Here is a 20518-nt window from a genome sequence, read left to right as displayed (position 1 = left end):
CCCTGCCCCAGACATAGACCCAACCCTAGTCTCAGCCATAGCCCTAGTCCCAGCCCTAAAAGTGAGTCTTAAAGACAAAACAAACCATCTGGGAGAAAGAGGCCAGTGAGTGTTAAAGACAAGACAAACCATCTTGGAGAAAGAGGTCAGTGAGTGTTAAAGACAAACCATCTGGGAGAAAGAGGTCAGTGAGTGTTAAAGACAAACCATCTGGGAGAAAGAGGTCAGTGAGTGTTAAAGACAAACCATCTTGGAAAAAGAGGTCAGTGAGTGTTAAAGACAAACCATCTGGGAGAAAGAGGTCAGTGAGTGTTAAAGACAAACTATCTTGGAGAAAGAGGTCAGTGAGTGTTAAAGACAAACCATCTTGGAGAAAGAGGTCAGTGAGTGTTAAAGACAAACTATCTTGGAGAAAGAGGTCAGTGAGTGTTAAAGACAAACCATCTGGGAGAAAGAGGTCAGTGAGTGTTAAAGACAAACCATCTTGGAGAAAGAGGTCAGTGAGTGTTAAAGACAAACCATCTTGGAGAAAGAGGTCAGTGAGTGTTAAAGACAAACCATCTGGGAGAAAGAGGTCAAACCATCTGGGAGAAAGAGGTCAGTGAGTGTTAAAGACAAACCATCTGGGAGAAAGAGGTCAGTGAGTGTTAAAGGCAAACCATCTGGGAGACTGGATATATAAGGCACAACAATACAGTGGAGGCTGCTGAGGGGAGGACGGCTCATAATAATGGCTGGAATGGAGCATATGGAATGGCATCAAACCACGTGTTTGATGTATTTGATATCATTCCACGCCAGGCATTACCACAAGCCCCTCCTCCCAAACTAAGGTGCCACCAATCTCCTGTGCTACAATAACTACCTTCCTTCAAAACAGGCAGTTGGAGTGTAGTCCACTTGAAAGAGTATTGATGTTCCTCTCTGTCCACAGCTGAAGAATGCGAAGGCAACAGCAGATCCAGGAGAAATTTAAGGTTACAGCAAGGTGAGTCCTAACCTCTCATATCAGGTTCAATTGTGTTCAGGGTAGGCTGCCATAAACTACAAACCCCACATGCCATAGATCAGCCATACTCAACAGACAGACTGTGGTCTGGATCTGGACCCAGAACGGGGTCAATACGGACTGTGTAAAAAAAAAAAAAAAAGGATTCCTTTTTCCTAAGAAACAGTTGCAACACATCCACATTCTCAAAATAGCATAAAAAATAAAACCCTACTGTACCTATTTGTCTTTAGCCAAGCACTCTGTGAGGAGAGTAGAAATGGTAATAACTTCACTGATACACATGATATCCTCTTCCTCCTCTGTTCTGCAACCAAAGACAATTTGCAGAGCCATTAGATTCCAGCATAATGAGATAACGACCGATATGACAAATGTTTTCTATCACTCCTGTCCCCATAGAGTCTGCTCTGTGTACAGAAACACACACACACACACAGCTCTGTGTACAGCAACACAAAACATCTCTGGCTCGGCGGCCATTTAGATCACTTTGACCAGGCTGACCTTCTGTCAACAATTGTCTGCACATGCTATTAATTGGGCCATTAACTTGTCAGCCCCTGACAGTGTTACTCTAATCACTTGTTTGTTTTAGGTCCAAAAAATAAGTGAGGAAGACTGAGGGTGATAAGATTGCAATATATTGTTGCTATGGTTTTAGTCAGAGTAACACTTCCTATGAATACCCTCTTCATAATGCATTAGAAGAAGCACATGCATGCCTCTATTTAACTAAAGGCTTATGCATGTCAATTGTAGTTAACTATTTATATAGTCTATCAAATTAATTATGTCTTCTGTATTTTCGTTAATCATGCAAATTACATTAGAATACGTAACTTCATATTGAAAAATTGAAAAGGGACCCTTTGTAATTTCTTATCTGGTGACCTGAGAGGATGCATGAGAATGTACACCAATGGTCCTCCCTACTGATGACGTCAGATATCCCTTCGGTTTCTCTCGCTTTCCTTCGAACGTCTCGTACTGTTGAGAAATACAGGAGGAGAAGGAGCTGTCAAACTTACAAGTAAAGAAAAGTCCTTCAGTTGACGCCACCTCACAGTTTTAATGTAAAGTTAGTTGGATTTTATGCATAATTAGTATGGACTGACACGTTTTCATACATTCGGGGAGGAAGAATGAAGACGAGTTTAACAAATACCATGGCTACACAGTTTCAAATCTGGATCATTTTCACCTCTTTGGTCTCCTATGCTTTGCCGGAAAAGAAAGGTAAGACAAAGAAATATCATGTGCTTATATTCGCCTATTTTAGTGAATTTTTTTGGAATCCTGGTTATATTTCTTTAGATTATCAACGAAAGTAAAGGCATTTCACTACCGCGAGCGTAAAACACTTTCAAGATTTAGAAACTCCAGACAACCAGCATGGGAAAGAATCCAGTAACCTTAGTGAAGAAGTCTTGCTGGTTATTACTTGTCTGGGACTATGTAGCCCACTTGTAAAAAATAGTTCACTCAAGGTATATTATGATTGCCTACATTTATAGAAAGTTCGATGATAGACTTTCATAGTAGGTACTGTTTGAGGTGCCAAGGAACACAAACATGGACCAATAGAACACTACAGCGCAACTACGGTACGCATCCCATGCGAAACGAATAATTTATGCTGCGTTCATAACCAAGTGGGAAGGTGGTATTTACCACATACGAATTCGAAAAATCCATTTGAAAGCCCTCCAACTGGTAATTACTAGGTATATCATCCCTGAGCTCCGACTTCGCCCACATGCTGATCTCTGACGTCACCTACTAAGGAAATTACATCAGTAACAGCATTTTCATCAGTTAAATGCAACAACATTATTTATAAAAAGCAATCTATTCATATGTTTGTTGAACACTAATATCTTTACAAGCATGTACTTTTAGTGTATGGTTGATGCAGCTTGTTGGCCAATGAGTTCAACGCATGTGAATGCATCCAACTGGCTTTACAACTTGACAACTGGTAATTACCACCTTCCCGCTTGGTTAGGAATGCAGCACTAGGCAACGCACCAGAATATTCTAGCCATTGATGATGCCCTGGAAAGGGAGGAGAGTTGTTTTTCAATGACTTCCACTGTATCACATTTTACATTGTAACATATACTACATGACCAAAAGTATGTGGACACCCGCTTGTCGAACATCTCATTCCAAAATCATGGGTATTAATATGGAGTTAATCCCTCCTTTGCTGCTTATAACAGCCTCCATTCTTCTGGGAAGGCTTTCCACTAGATGTTGGAACATTGCTGTGGGGACTTGTTTACATTCAGCCACAAAAGCATTAGTGAGGTTGGGCACTGATGTTGGGCAGTTAGGCCTGGCTCACAGTTGGTGTTCCAATTCCTCCCAAAGGTGTTCAATGGGGTTGAGGTCAGGGCTCTGTGCAGGCCAGTCAAGTTCTTCCACACCGATCTCAACAAACCATATCTGTATGGACCTCGCTCTGTGCATGGGGGCATTGTCATGCTGAAACTATAAAGGGCCTTCCCCAAACTGTTGCCACAAAGTTGGAAGCACAGAATTGTCTAGAATGTCAGTGTATGCTGTATGTAGCATTAAGAATTCCCTTCACTTGAATTAAGGTGCCTAGCCCGAACCATGAAAAACATTCCCAGACCATTATTCCTCCTCCACCAAACTTTACAGTTAGCACTATGCATTGGGGCAGCTAGGGTTCTCCTGGCATCCGCCAAACGCAGATTCGTCCGTCGGACTGCCAGATGGTGAAGCGTGATTCATCACTCCAGAGAACGCGTTTCCACTGCTCCAGAGTCCAATGGTGGCAAGCTTTACACCACTCCAGCCGACGCTTGGCATTGCGCATGGTGATCTTAGGCTTGTGTGTGGCTGCTCGGTCATGGAAACCCGTTTCATGAAGCTCCCTAAGAACAGTTATTGTGCTGCCGTTGCTTCCAGAGGCAGTTTGGAACTCGGTGGTGAGTGTTGCAACTGAGGACAGACGATTTTGACATGTTCAGCACCCGACGCCCCCGTTCTGTGAGCTTGTGTGGCCTACCACTTAGCGGCTGAGCCGTTGCAGCTCCTAGACGTTTCCACTTCACAATAACAGCACTTACAGTTGACCGGCGCAGCTCTAGCAGGGCATACATTTGATGAACTGACTTGTTGGACGAACTGACATCCTATGATGGTGCCACGTTGAAAGTAACTGAGCTCTTCAGTAAGACCATTCTACTGCCAATGTTTGTCTATGGAGATTACATGGCTGTGTGCTCGACTTTGTACACCTGCCAGCAACAGGTGTGGCTGAAATAGCCAAATCCACTCATTTGAAGGGGTGTCCACATACTTTTGTATATATAGTGAATGTTGGAGAACAATTTTTGGTGCATACTTAATTGACCAGTGTTTTATTTTGTTTGAGGATGCCAGTATGCCACTCACTTTACCTGCTGGATGATTTGTGTATTAGCTTTGAGAAACTCCAGGTGGTGATTGTTCCGCTTTACTTGGTCAGTTGCCATTGTCCTCTCTCCTCTCCTGTTCTTTGGGACTTCACATTTTATACTTGACGTTAACATAGTTTTCTTATCTTGGGGTGTTTTTTGCTCTCCCTACTATGTACTTTTGACACCTCAAATGCATTTAAACCAGGAGCCAATAAGACTAACATCCAGTGAATTACATGTTATCCCTCAGCTGACAAGAAGGCAAATTGATTATTTTGTGGTGGCAATATCTTGGAAAAAATCTTTATTGAGATCAAAACATTTATGTTTCATTTGAGTCATGTTAGCTTGCGGATGTTGTTGTTTAGAGCCATTTACAATAAGTGCACTCAAACTAGGAGGCCAAAAACATGGTTCCTGACTAGCTCCAATTGCAACGGGTTTCATCAGCTGGTTCTATTAAGTTTAGGGCTGGGAATTGTCAGGAACCTCACGGTATGATATTATCACGACACTTGGGTGCTGATACAATATGCATTGAGATTCTATTTGTATTGCGATTCGATACTGTGATTTTTTAAAATATTTTTTTTATTTAACTTGATGTTTTAAACATATTGCTCACCATATGGCTGCCTCAGAGCGACAAGAGAACATGAGAAAACGAGTTTTGATCAGTCAGGGAAATAAAAGTGCTAAAAACAAATTGGCTCCTTATTTAAAAAGAAGATGGAGAACAAGCTATGGAGGAAAAACACTTTTTGTGCAGGTACCCCTCCATCACTAATTAAGATAAGATCCTTTCCCAGTCCTAGCCGGTGTTCACAGAATCATAACAAGGCAGGCATGTTTGTGAGCCAAAAGACAGATTTCCTAAATATTTCAGAGCAGCTAAACAAACCGGACAGCGCACATTGGCCGCCTGTTGTGAAAGGACCCTAAATAAGGCTTTTAGAGAGCCAATAAAAAGAGAGAGAAGCAAAGAAATAGTCACTGGACTGGAGAATTTGTCTTTTTAAGTTTCAGTACATCGAACATATGTTTAGAAAGATGGTGTTACATAGAATTTCACAGTCCTGCCGTATGGTTTAAGAGGACGAAGGCAAACATGTTTTTGTTTGGCCACGGGCTGTGACAGATGTTTCTTTTACTCGCAACTTTTTCATGACACACACTCACAGTTCGCAAAATATTCAAGCCAGAATGAACATGGTGCGAAATTACAGTATGTTATAGTCTGTTCATTTTACATAATTCTCCTCATTTTGGCTGATGTCAAAACAACAATCTGAAACGTTTCAGTATGTCTTATAAAAGTAGCTGAGAGGTTCAGATTGCTGAGTGTTTGTGGTTACACATAAAGTGATGAGTTACTCAGTAAATAGAGAAGATGTCAAGAATGTCACAATATGTTAATGAGGTTCAGGTTGTGCCTTGTCTTTCCCATTCAACTCATCTTTTGAAAAGTACTCTAAACTAGTGGATTTTTCTAGAATTCAAGAGACTATTCTTTCTCTCCTGGGGCTAAATGTCAGTGTTGAACTGGTGGGAGAAAAACACTAACAAACCTCCACAGTACTGTTCTTCCTAAATTAGTGACAACTAGAGCTGAAAGTCCTGCCTGAGTTTGCACTGGGGATCTGAAAATATTTAGTAGATGTGGTTATCCTGTATGCATGGGGATGACATCAAGGCGAGGCAGTGGGCTAATGTGCTCCCTATCCCCTTTTTGAGATGATTGGGAGATTTGACAATGCATTTAGCAACAATTACCCATCTCCCACAGGAAGGGGGCCATGTCAATAATTTGTATTTATTTATTATTTTATTGAACCTTTATTTAAACTGGGCAAGTCAGTTAAGAACAAATTCTTATTTACAATGACGGCCTACCCCGGCTTAACCCTCCCCTAACCAGGACGACGCTGTGCCAATGGTGCGCTGCCCTATGGGACTCCCGATCACGGCCGGTTGTGATACAGCCCGGGATCGAACCAGGGTCTGTAGTGGCACCTCTAGCATTAGAACGCTGTGCCACTCGGGAGGCCAAAGCGTTCTGCCAGTCCTACTGTGATAGCCTGGGCCCAGCACCCCATTTAGTGCTGCTGGTGGTGGGATTTAGGTAGAACTAGTGTTGAGAGATCTTCCCATGTTTATTTCTGCAAGTTGGTGCTAACCTGGTCCCAGATCTGTTTGCACTGTCTTGCCAACGCCATTGCTGTCATTGTCATGCCAAACAGACTACGTTGGCGCAGAGTTTCCCCTAGATAGTTTTTCACTGGCGGGGTCCCTAAATCAATAACCATGGACTTTAGTCAAGGGCCTGCCTACAATATTTGGTAAAAAAAAGTTCATCTGAGAGCTCATCTGATGTTTCTTCCTGCACGCCATTGGTATCAATGATGATAAACTGTTATCTTCTGAGAGGACGCTAATATAACCCAGATAATTATCCTCATCATCCACCCAGAAGCAATCACTCCAGCAATTATACATTACTGGGCTCGAATGCATTTCAGTCAATGTGTCTTCCAGTGGATCTCTATTTGGAGAACTCGGAGATGGTTGAGATGGTTCTTGTTGCAGTCACCCCAAAATTCCTGTTTTTGAAGGTAGAGATGACACATCGAATTTGCAAATAGATGGCTGACATATTTTTCTTATTGCAGGCAGTCCTAAAAATTCCTCCCATCTTTTCGATGTGTCATCATATCACATGTCTCCCCATGCCAAGCTGTCAGAGAGAGAAGAGATATAGAGTAGGAAGAGGTCCCCTCAGGTCCTTCCTATCTGTCTCTGTGAGTCTAGAGATAATAAAAGATTACCTGTGACAGATCAGTCTAATCATAGGGACATGTTCGCAGCTAAATCCTTAATCCCCATCACAACACCAGGCTGCCTGCAAAGCAAGGGCTGGCCTGCGTGGGCACAATCTACCAAGCCCGCTTATATCAATATGCTGCAATATTCTGCTATTCCCAGTTAATAGATGACTGGAGCTCTTGTATGATGGTAGGTCTGGGTGACTGAGAGCATGTAAGATGTGTAGGTATATGTCCAGTGAAAGTGCCACAGCCAAACTGCTATCTTTTAATGAAGCTGTGTGAATAGTATCATATATTCAGACTCATATCTCCCCTATTCTTGTATAAGAGAATATTACATATTGGCACAGCAGGTGCTGGAGGTCAAAGATTATGTTCAGGTCTGACCTGATGAAGAACTAAGGGATAAAATATTGTCAATAAAGCATAGATTGCATTGTGCTTACTATTCTTTTTTACCTTTGGTCTTCTTGCACACCTTAATTATCATACCTCGGTGCCACTGTACCATACCAGAAACCTTATCTTCCATAACACTTAATGTTCTCTGTCTGATTCCAACCAACAACATCTCTCTAGTCTCTCCATCCATCATCTATTGTTTTCCATAATTTCAGAAAAACATTTGATTTTCATTAAGGCCCACTCTGTAGGATCAGATTGATATTGCCGTTGTCAGCATTAGTGAAATATAGGTTACAATACTTCAGTAACCCTAGAATCTCAGCTTGGCTGTTCAGTAGAATCTAGGGGGTGCTTGCCTGGTTATTGTAGCCTCTCTAACAGACCTGGGTTCAAACAGTATTGGTTTTCTTTCAAATACTTTTGAGTGTTTGATTGAGCCCTGCTTAGAGTGCCAGAAGTGAGGGGGTTGCACTTTTGGGACTAACCCATTGTTTCCATTGCGCCAGGGCAAGCTCAGTCAAGGGCAGGTAAAGTGTTTGAAAGAAAACAAACACTATTTGAACCCAAGCGTGTTCTCTGACCTTCCCAGATTTCTCATCTGCTCAAGCCATTGTTGTGGATATGGCTTCTGGAGCATGGCCATGAGAGCTAACTGCGGGCTGGCAGCTGGGGGAAAACTCACTCTGTTTCTGCTACTCTCTTTGATAAACTAATCTACCTCAGAGTGGCAGAGAAAGATTACATTTGGAGTACAGTTTCACAGAGGGACAATGGTGTTTCTGTAGATTGCAGGTATCCAGGAAGCAACACCTATAGATCTGCTGAGCATTGTGATCTATGGCCAACACGAGCAAGGGCACCAAGCTGTGGTTCACAATCAACAGCCTCTATGCAAAGGAGATGTGTCGTGCTGCATGAGGCAAATGGTGGTCACACCAGATACTGACTGGTTTTCTGATCCACACCCCTACCTTTTTTTAAAGTTACCTGTGACCAACCGATGCATATCTGTATTCCCAGTCGTGTGAAATCTATAGATTGTCCTAATGAATTTATTTAAATTGTCTGATTTCCTAATATGAACTGTAACTCAGTAAAATCTTTAAAATGTTTGCATGTTGCATTTATATTTTTGTTCTGTGTACAGTATGTAGAATATTGTTGGCCTGTTGGAAACTACAATTCCCTACAGTTCTGGCTTGATCTGATCTATCTCTAGAGAAACTACGCAATGTGTGCATTGAGCTCACCAAAAAAAAGGTAAATTGGCTGTTTAAAAAAAACAAAAATAACAGGATATTCGGCTAATCGCTCAGCACTATCATAAGCTGAAGCTATAGGAGCCCATTGTTATTCTTGAGTTCCGTTATGTCATTAGGACACCATTAATACCAGCGTGTTATCATTAATCTGGCTTCTGTTCATGTTTGCTGTCATGGAAATGAATCAATGTGTCATGATAAGCAGTTCTTGTGCTGTTAGGCATACCAGATGGTCAATAGTGATGGAAAGTATTGAACAGTCCCTATCTCACACAGACAGACACACTTACAGTTGATTATCAATAAACACACTGTTTGTATCCCTAGGTAGACTACTGTGTCATCACCAATGCAGAATCCTGAAGATATGCATGGGAAAAGTGACTTTGTCTGCATGTAGTTACTCATTGAGCTTATTTCTTTGTTTGTGGTAACAGAGTCATGGAGTTCTTTTTTAGCCTTTCCATGATCCAGTGGGTCACCTGTGGCTGTGTGAGAGGCTCCAGTGGAAAGAGACGCATGAATTTAGTCTGGAAAAACTAGCTAAAGGTCCTGCTGCTATCTTACCATCTCAACAGGTGCAGCCAATCTGGTGTACCAGGAAAACAGCCCACTGTTCACTTGAGTTCTTCGACCCCCCCCCCCCCCCCCCCCCCTCCTTATAATTACTGCATTCAAGCCATATTTTACCAATAACAAAGTTTATCAGATAATACAGATTGTGAATTGAATGCTTTGACTGAATATGAATGTTGTCTTCCCCATAACCAAAATCACTCCCAACATCCATTAATACAACACACAGATAACTTACAATATTTGTATATGTTTTTGCATGATTTATAAATGTAGCATATTCGGTAACCGTAGGCCTGCATCAATATACAGCAGCAAACAGCTATTCAAATATTGAACAGCAATAATGGCACAAACATTGGCAGTTGTTCCTCCGTGTTGTAAAAGAGACAAGACCAGTGCCATAAGTGCAAAAGGGGTTGTATGTCAATAAAACCATATTGATGACAGCTAATTGAAAAAGCCACTTCCAGTTCCCTTGCTTGGTTTTTGTCTGCTTGGTTGGCTGAAAGCACTGAAATGGTTTATGCAAACAGAAGTAGTATGTAAAGATGGAAAGTGGCAAATGAATGCATTTTCCATCGCGGCTTAGGCCTATCCTGTGGGTCTCTCACCCTCTCTCTCTCTTCTCTCTGTCCCTCTCTCGCTCTTTCTCGTCTTGACTCATCTCACTACTGAACCTTGGTCTTCAACAGATAAGTGACTCACATTTCTTCTCTTTTAACCAAGAAGGAAGATCTGATCACCTAAAAACAATGCACATTTTCCTGACAGTGGCTTGCAAAGGATATGCATTTTCATACCTTTTTTGTTATTGTGCATATTAATTTGAACATGGTTATACAAATTAGAGGTCGACCGATTATGATTCTTCAACACCCATACCGATTATTGGAGGACCAAAAAAAGCCGATAGCGATTAATCGGCCGATTTTTTTATATATATATATATATATATATATATATTTGTAATAATGACAATTACAACAATACTGAATTAACACTTTTTTATTTTAACTTAATACATCAATAAAATCTATTCAGTCTCAAATAAATAATGAACCATGTTCAATTTGATTTAAATAATGCAAAAACGAAGTGTTGGAGAAGAAAGTAAAAGTGCAATATGTGCCATGTAAGAAAGCTAACTTTTAAGTTCCTTGCTCAGAACATGAGAACATATGAAAGCTGGTGGTTCCTTTTAACATGAGTCTTCAATATTCCCAGGTAAGAAGTTTTAGGTTGTAGTTATTATAGGACTATTTCTCTCTATACCATTTGTATTTCATATACCTTTGACTATTGGATGTTCTTATAGGCACTATAGTATTGCCAGCCTAATCTCGGGAGTTGATAGGCTTGAAGTCATAAACAGCGCAATGCTTGAAGCACAGCGAAGTGCTGCTGGCAAATGCAGGAAAGTGCTGTTTGAATGAATGCTTACGAGCCTGCTGCTGCCTACCACCGCTCAGTCAGACTGCTCTATCAAATATAAAATCATAGACTTAATTATAATATAAGACACAGAAATACGAGCCTTAGGTCATTAATATGGTAAAATCCAGAAACTATCATTTCGAAGAAAAAAAAGTTTATTCTTTTAGTGAAATACGGAACCGTTCCGTATTTTATCTAATGGGTGGCATCCATAAGTCTAAATATTCCTGTTACATTGCACAACCTTCAACGTTATGTCATAATTATGTACAATTCCGGCAAATTAATTATGGTCTTTGTTAGGAAGAAATGGTCTTCACACAGTTCGCTACGAGCCAGGCGGCTCAAACTGCTGCATATACCCTAACTGTGCTTGCACAGAACGCAAGAGAAGTGACACAATTTCCCTAGTTAAAAGAAATTCATGTTAGCAGGCAATATTAACTAAATATGCAGGTTTAAAAATATATACATGTGTATTGATTTTAAGAAAGGCATTGATGTTTATGGTTAGGTACACATTGGTGCAACGACAGTGCTTTTTTCGCGAATGCGCTTGTAAAATCATCACCCGCTTGGCGAAGTAGGCTGTGATTCGATGATAAATTAACAGGTCCGCATCGATTATATGCAACGCAGGACAAGCTAGATAACTACACATGGTTGATATTACTAGTTTAACTAGTGATTATGTTAAGATTGATTGTTTTTATAAGATAAGTTTAATGCTAGCTAGCAACTTACATTGGCTCTTGCTGCACTCGCGTAAAATGTAGTCAGCCTGCCATGCAGTCTCCTCGTGGAGTGCAATGTAATCGGCCATAATTGGTGTCCAAAAATGCTGATTACCGATTGTTATGAAAACTTGAAATCGGCCCTAATTAATCGGCCATTCCGATTAATCGGTCGACCTCTAATACAAATGATGTGCGTTGTTGACAGATGACCGAGAGATAGACAAGATCAACAGGTCAAGGAGAGAATCATGATCATAGAATACAAACAGGAAAATCAAAGATGCACAAATTTCAGAAAGACAGGGTCAGATTTTTTAGTCTTGCTAACACCAGCCTCTCTACGTGGGTTACGTATCAGCCAGGCTACATATTCTTCACTTTATATTTGGAACATTTCAATTTCCTTGCCATTCCACAGTTGCCTATCATAGAGTCAGTAAACCATATCACATTTTGATACCACAGTCCGGAATTTCTCATTTTCTCATCAGTCTGGAATTTCTTATTTTCTCGTCACTAGGTGTGGCAACTTTAGTTACAAGCCTATTCTTGGGTCTTTAACCAGAACATTTCTGTTGAATATGACACAAAAAGGGAATCCCCCACTGAGAAGAGAACAATGGCTCCACAAACCAAACAAAGTGGTTGGTGGTTGTTTGATTTCAATAATGGGTGCGCTTTCCTAATACCATTTAGTGTGTTCCTGTGTAGTCCTGACATCGGTCTAATAAACTACATGGTTATATGACATCTCTACATGAATCTCATGTTTGTCATTCATTTTTCATGTTTGTGATGGATCCTATCATGACCTGCTCCATTAGTTCATATAGCCTACAGTGCATTTGGAAAGTATTCAGACCCCCTGACTTTTTCCACATAATGACAAAGCAAAAACAAGTAAAAAAATAAATAAAATGTGCACAGCTATTTTCAGGTCTCTCCAGAGCTATTTGATCGGGTTCAAGTCCGGGCTCTGGCTGGGCCACTCAATGACATTCAGAGTCGTTGTCCTGTTGGAAGGTGAACCTTCACCCCGGTCTGAGGTCCTGAGCGCTCTGGAGCAGGTTTTCATCAAGGATCTTTGTACTTTGCTCCGTTCATCTTTCCCTCGATCCTGACAAGTCTCCCAGTCCCTGCTGCTGAAAAACATCCCCACAGAATGATGCTGCCACTACCATGCTTCACCGCAGGGATCGTACCAGGTTTCCTCCAGATGTGACGCTTGGCATTCAGGCCAACGAGTTCAATCTTGGTTTCCTCAGACCAGAGAATCTCTTTTCTCATAGTCTGAGAGTCCTTTAGTTTCCTTTTGGCAAACTCCAAGCGGGCTGTCATGTGCCTTTTACTGAGGAGTGGATTCCGTCTGTCCACTCTACCATAAAGGCCTGATTGGTGGAGTGCTGCAGAGATGGTTGTCCTTCTGGAAGCTTCTCCCATCACCACAGAGGAACTATGGAGCTCTGTCAGAGTGACTATTGGGTTCTTGGTCACCTCCCTGACCAAGGCCCTTCTCCCCCGATTGCTCAGTTTGGCCTGGCGGTCAGCTCTAGGAAGAGTCTTGGCGCTTCCAAACTTCTTCCATTTAAGAATGATGGAGGCCACTGTGTTCTTGGGGACCTTCAATGCTGCAGACGTTTTTTTTGTACCCGTCCCCATATCTGTGCCTCGACACAATCGTGTCTCTGAGATTTACGGACAATTACTTCGACCTCATGGCTTGGTGTTTGCTCTGACATACACTTTCAACTTTGGGACCTTATAGACAGGTTTGTGCCTTTCCAAATCATGTCCATTCAATTGAATTTACCACAGGTGGACTCCAATCAAGTTGTAGAAACATCTCAAGAATGATCAATGGAAACAGGATGCACTTGAGCTCAAATTCGATTCTCATAGCAAAGGGTCTGACTTCTTATGTAAATAAGATATTTCTGTTTTTTATTTTTATAAATTAGCAAAAATGTCAAAAAACTGTTTTCGCTTTTTCATTATGGGGGTATTGTGTGTAGATTGATGAGGAAAACAAATAATGTCATCCATTTTAGAATAAGGCTATAACATAACAAAATGTGGAAAAAGTCAAGGGGTCTAAATACTTTCCGAATGCACTGTATGTAGTTAATTTGTCCACTTTTATATGTAAATTCCTTCTCCTATCTGTTCTGAATCTAGATTGAGATTCGGAATGTTTGCCTTCTATTTTCCCTTCCAGTTGTAGATCTAGGTTGCTGCTTGTTTTATGATATCTTGATTATAAGGAATCCCTATTCACTCTGGCCCTGATTCCCTTTTTATATGTCTTGCTCCCAGACAAACTAAACAACTTCTTTGCTCGCTTTGAGGACTATACAGTGCCATCGACACGGCCCACTACCAAAACCTGTGGGCTCTCCTTCACCGGAGCCAACGTGAGTAAAACATTTAAATGTATTACCCCTCGCAAGCCGCGTCCTCAGAGCATGCGCAGACCAGCTGGCTGGTGTGTTTACGGACATATTCAATCAATCCCTATCCCAGTCTGCTGTTCCCACATGCTTCAAGAGGGCCACCATTGTTCCTGTTCCCAAGAAAGCGAAGGTAACTGAGCTAAACGATTATCACCCCGTAGCACTCACTTCAGTCATCATGAAGTGCTTTGAGAGACTAGTCAAGGATCATATTACCTCCACCCTACCTGACACCCTAGACCCACTCCAATTTGCTTACCGCCCCTATAGGTCCACAGACGATGCAACGACGATACGAAAGAGTGGTTGAACAGGCTAGTAATCGCAACAAATCGCAACAGTTGAGGCAGATAATTTTAGGAAGAGAGGGTCCAGATTGTCTAGCCCAGCTGATTTGTAGTGGGCCCAGATTTTGCAGCGCTTTCAGAACATCAGCTATCTGAATTTGGGTGATGGAGTAGTGGGGGAGGCTTAGGCAAGTTGCTGTGGGGGGTGCAGAGCTGTTGACCGGGGTAGGGGTAGCCAGGTGGAAAGCCATGGCCAGCCGTAGAAAAATGCTTATTGAAATTCTCGATTATCGTAGATTTATTGGTGGTGACAGTGTTTCCTAGCCTCAGTGCAGTAAGCAGCTCGGAGGAGGTGCTCTTATTCTCCATGGACAAACAGTGTCACAGAACCTTATCGAGTTTGTGCTGCAGGATGCAAATTTCTGTTTGAAAAAGCTAGCCTTTGCTTTCCAAACTGCTGTGTATATTGGTTCCTAACTTCCCTGAAAAGTTGCATATCGCGGGGGCTATTCGATGCTAATGCAGTATGCCACAGGATGTATTTGTGCTATATCTGTTCTTAGTTCTAAATCTTTTGAATGGGGCATGCTTATTTAAGATGGTGAGGAAAGCACTTTTAAAGAACAACCAGGCATCCTCCACTGACGGAATGAGGTCAATATCCTTCCAGGATACCCGGGCCAGGTCGATTAGAAAGGCCTGCTTGCTGAAGTGTTTTAGGGAGCGTTTGACAGGGATGAGGGGTGGTCGTTTGACCGTGGACCCATTACGGACGCAGGCAATGAGGCAGGGATTGCTGAGATCCTGGTTGAAGACAGCAGAGATGTATTTAGAGGGCAGGTTTTTCAGGATGATATCTATGAGGGTGTCCGTGTTTATGGATTTAGGGTTGTACCTGGTAGGTCCCATGATAATTTGTGTGAGATTGAGGGCATCTAGTTTAGATTGTAGGACGGCTGGGGTGTTAAGCATATCCCAGTTTAGGTCACCTAACAGTACAAACTCTGAAGATAAATGGGGGAAATTAATTCACATATAGTGTCCAGGGCACAGCTGGGGGCTGAGGGGGGTCTATAACAAGCGACAACAGCGAGAGACTTATTTCTGGAAAGGTGGATTTTTAAAAGTAGATGCTCAAACTGTTTGGGCACAGACCTGGATAGCATGACAGAACTCTGCAGGCTATCTCTGCAGTAGATTGCAACTCCACCCCCTTTGGCAGTTCTATCTTGGCGGAAAATGTTGTAGTTGGGGATGGACATTTTTTGGTTGCCTTCCTAAGCCAGGATTCAGACACGGCTAGGACTTCAGGGTTGGCGGAGTGTGCTAAAGCAGTGAATAAAACAAACTTAGGGAGGAGGCTTCTGATGTTAACATGCATGAAACCAAGGCTTTTACGATTACAGAAGTCAACAAATTATAGCGCCTGAGGAATAGAAGTGGAACTGGGGGCTACAGGGCCTGGGTTAACCTCTGTATCACCAGAGGAACAGAGGAGGAGTAGGATAAGGGTACGGCTAAAGGCTATAAGAACTGGTCGTCTAGTTCAGGATAAAAGGAGAAGATTTCTGGGCGTGGTAGAATAGATTCAAGGCATAATGTACAGACAATGGTATGGTAGGATGTGAGTACAGTGGAGGTAAACCTAGGCGTTGAGTGACGATGAGAGAGGTTTAGTCTCTGGAGGCACCAGTTTAGCCAGGTGAGGTCTCCGCATGTGTGTGGGGTGGGACAAAAGCGCTATCTAAGGCATTTTGATTGGGACTGAGGGCTCTACAGTGAAATAAAACAATAAGAACTAGCCAAGACAGCAGTAGACAAGGCATATTGACATTAGAGAGAGGCATAAAGCAATCACAGGTGTTGATCAGGAGAGCTAAGACAACGGGTAAATGGCGATGAATGGGCAGAGTGGCTCAGTTAGGTACATACAGGACCTGGTTCGAGGCTGGGGCCGACAGGTAAATAAAATGAGGTACCGTGTTATTGAAACAGTCCAGGGGGCATCAGCTGTGTAGTCGAGTGATCATAGGCTCAAAAGAGCAGTAATAGGTGAGTCAGGGTGCCGTTCGGTAGTCACTACTACGCTAGGCAAGCAGGGGACACAGCGTTCAGAAAAGCTAGCGGGCCGGGGCTAGTAGATGGTTCTTCGGCGACATCGAACAGAATAGCCTGTTGAGACCACATCAGGCAATCACGTTGGCAGTCCAGTCGAGATGGATTGGCTGGGCTCCGTGTCGACAGTAAAGACAGAGGTGTTAGCTAACAGTAGCCACTCGTTTGCAGCTAGCTAGCTGCGATGATCTGGTGTAATGATGCAGAGCGGCAGGAATCCGGTGATATGGTAGAGAGAAGCAGTCCGATTATGCTCTGGGTTGATATCGCGCTGTGCAGACTAGCAGGTGTTGTCCTAGCTAAGGCTGGCTGATGACCGAGAAAAAGGTGAAGACCGCTAGCTGTGGCTAACAAAGACTAGTAGCTAGTTAGCTGGCTAGCTCCTTATGGAAGTTCCAGTTATAAGAAATAATAATAGCAGATTCCTACCACATTGGATGAGGCGGGTTGCAGGAAAGCATATTTAGTTCGTAGATAGAAAGTGACATTAAGATATATGCAAAAAAGGCCGGCTATTTACACGGGATAAGACAAAGACAAATACACACGTCTTACTGCTACTCCATTGTCTGTCACCAGTGCAAATACCTTGTATGGGCCAAGGTTATTGATGACTGCCTTCAGCTTATCTGCAATATAGAGACCATTGTGTCTGTTGTCCCTTGTGTCTGTGCTCTTATAGAATACTGGTTGAGGGGTGCAGATGATGTAGTTAATTATTCCTTGCCCACAAACATTCGACCACCCATCAGAGATGATTGCAGTCTGCTTTCTCTATGATTTGCTTGACTTTCACTTGAACTCTGTTGAACTCTGCATCCAGCAAATTAGTAGATAAAGCATGTCTGTTTGGAGGGGTGTATGCTGGGCAAAGAACATTCAGAAATCTCTTCCAATACACATTGCCTGTGAGCATCAGAGGTGAACCAGTTGCATACACAGCTCGAGCAAGACATTCATCAGCATTTCTCTGACTATGTTACTCCATAGGGGTCAAAAAACCTTCTGATTCCAGGAGGACCCTGAGCTGTTGCTATCGATAAGGTCTCAGATTCATCATTTTCACCTCGAATAGATGTAGAGTGACTTTTGTCAGAGGTTGTGAGCGCTGAGGGAATTTTATGCACTTGGCCAGATGATTCTGCATCTTTGTTGCATTCTTCACATATGATTTGGCACTGCATTTGCAAATGTACACAGCTTTTCCTGCAGTGAAATGTCTCCACACATCAGATAGTGCCCGTGGCATTTTCCTGTAAAGATTAGATTATTTTTTTAAAGAATATAAATAAATACAATTCCATGTACAGATAAATAGTTAAGCAGTGAGATTAAACAACTCCTTTGTAAGATAAATGTTTTAAAATGAAACGTATGGCAACAGGTGAATTAACACTCCTCGGTTAGCAGGCTCAAGCAAGCTAAAACCCACATGGTAGCAAAAACTAACTAGCAGAAAATGTTAAGTTAGAAATGATTTCAACACACTTTGCTGTAGGCTACTATTTACTAGTTAACAAAAAATCATGTATGTCATATAAAATATATTCACCAAACCCAGTATTGTAATCAAAACTTACCAGAAAGCATGTAGTCCTTGGCTCAGACAGTGTAGTAGTGTGGGCTCAATAGCATCTCATTAGTGTGCAAGATGTTGAGAATCAGCTGTACATGCGATGGAAGAGTGCACTGCACATGTAATGGAAGAATGCACTGTGCATGCAGAGGGTTGCAATTCCATTGAATTGGGGATAGTTTAACCAAAATATGCCACAAGACCTAGAATTGCCTTATGTGTGTCCCACAAAAAAAGGTTCACTGTTATAAGCTGACTTTTTTGGGGTGAATTTAAGCAAAAATCCCCAAATTCCTGGGCTTAACATCCCATTTATCGGAAAGTTTCCGACCCTTGGCAGCCCTAATTTATAGGCTACCCCGAACTCTGTCTCCGTTTTCTATCGTGTTAAATATCAGTGTCGACCTTCAGTAGGCCTAATTACCGCACACATTCAACTTCCAATTTCCCTTCAGTAGGTATAGTCTACATTATTATTCCATTTAATTACATTTTTTCGTTTACCTTCATTTGTTTACCTTACGCACTCTGATTCTAAATTTCATTCAACCACTGAAAACCGTCCCACTTGCTGGCCAACAGATTTTCTTGTGGAGTTTTCATTTCATAGGGTTTTTAGTACTTTTATCTTAAGCCATCCTTTTAAATATGGTGTTCCTTTTTTAGTTCTAATTTTATCGACAGACTCACTGGAATATATCAAGAGAACGGGTTCAGAATATTAGGGATAAATGAAAGAAAGCCATCTAAATGTATGCATATTAGTCTCCGTTTCAGCACCAATTGGTAGATTTGAAAATACTCTGATCTTGTAGGTAATTTAGGTTTAGAAAAGTATTTATGAATCATAAAAAACAGGTTTGGAGAGTCTTTACACACGAAAGAAAGAAAATGGTGGTTTGATTCATTCTGAAAATGGTAATGTTGGAAGATTAGTGTACATAGAATTATAATAGGGAGAACAGTGTACAATAGTAGGCTATACCCTCGTCTATTGCCTGCACAAATCATGGAACTCTGTGATGACACGGCCAAGTATTGCGCCATGCGTCGGGTTCAAACTGTTACGGCTTCTGCCCTCGGCTCCATGACAATTGAATTAGCCTACATGTGTTTCAAAAAATATACAGTGCATTCAGAAAGTGTTCAGACCCCCTGACTTTTTCCATATTTTGTTAGGTTACAGTCTTATTCTAAAAAAATTGTTTTTTATTCTCATCAATCTACACACAATATTCCATAACGACAAAGTGAAAACTGGTTTTTAGAAATGTTTGCAAATGTATATAAAACCCCCCAGAATTGCCTTATTTACATACGTATTCAGATCCTTTGCTATGAGACTTGAAATTGAGCTCAGGTGAATCTTGTTTCCATTGGTCATCCCTGATGTTTCTACAACTTGATTGGAGTCCACCTGTGGTAAATTCAATTGATTGGACATGATTTTGAAAGGCACACGCCTGTCTCTATATAAGGTCCCACAGTTGACAGTACATGTCAGAGCAAAAACCAAGCCATGAGGTTAAAGGAATTGTAATAAAGAGCTCCGAGACAGGATTGTGTCGAGGCACAGATCTGGGGTAGGGTAACAAAACATTTCTACAGCATTGAAGTTCCCCAAGAACACAGTGGCCTCCATCATTCTTAAATGGAAGAAGTTTGGAATCACCAACACTCCTAGAGTTGGCCATCCCCGGCCAAACTGAATAATCGGGTTAGGGAGGTGACCAAGAACCCGATGGTCACTCTAACAGAGCTCTAGAGTTCCTCTGTGGAGATGAGACAACCTTCCAGAAGGACAACCATTTATGGAGCAATCAGACGGAAGCCACTCTTCAGTAAAAGGCACATGACAGCCCACTTGGAGTTTGCCAAAAGCACCTAAAGGACTCTGACCACGAGAAACAAGATTCTCTGGTCTGATGAAACCAAGATTGAACCTCATTGGCCTGAATGCCAAGTGTCACGTCTGGAGGAAACCTGGCACCATCCCTACGGTGAAGCATGGTGGTGGCAGGATCTTGCTGTGGGGATGTTTTTCAGCGGCAGGGACTGGGAGACTAGTCAGGATCGAGGGAAAGATGAACGGAGCAAAGTACAGAGAGATCCTTGATGAAAACCTGCTCCAGAGCGCTCAGGACCTCAGGCTGGGGCGAAGGTTCACCTTCCAACAGGACAACGACCGTAAGCACACAGCCAAGACACCGCAGGAGTGTCTTCGGGACTAGTCTCTGAATGTCCTTGAGTAGCCCGGCCAGAGCCCGGATTTGAACCCGATCGAACAACTCTGGAGAGACCTGAAAATAGCTGTGCAGCGACGCTCCCCATCCAACCTGACAGAGCTTGAGAGGATCTGCAGAGAAGAATGGGAGAAACTCACAAAATAGAAGGCTGTAATCGCT

At 42.1% G+C, this 20518-nt stretch overlaps 1 protein-coding gene across 1 annotated transcript in view; it reads left to right on the top strand.

Annotated features, from left to right (window-relative positions):
• The first annotated feature begins 2016 nt into the window (after positions 1–2016).
• The window catches only part of LOC120055996 (epidermal growth factor receptor-like), a 99449-nt gene continuing 80947 nt past the window's right edge, over positions 2017–20518 (top strand). Inside the window, exon 1 of the mRNA XM_039004109.1 lies at positions 2017–2248. Within this exon, the coding sequence (XP_038860037.1) occupies positions 2155–2248 (94 nt within the window). The 5' untranslated portion in view covers positions 2017–2154. The remainder of the gene's footprint in view (positions 2249–20518) is intronic.

The sequence above is a fragment of the Salvelinus namaycush genome, chromosome 11 (assembly GCF_016432855.1).
Source record: "Salvelinus namaycush isolate Seneca chromosome 11, SaNama_1.0, whole genome shotgun sequence".
Classification (NCBI taxonomy): Eukaryota; Metazoa; Chordata; class Actinopteri; order Salmoniformes; family Salmonidae; genus Salvelinus; species Salvelinus namaycush.
Note: the sequence above shows the minus strand (reverse complement) of the source record. Positions and strands in the feature narration are given on the sequence as shown.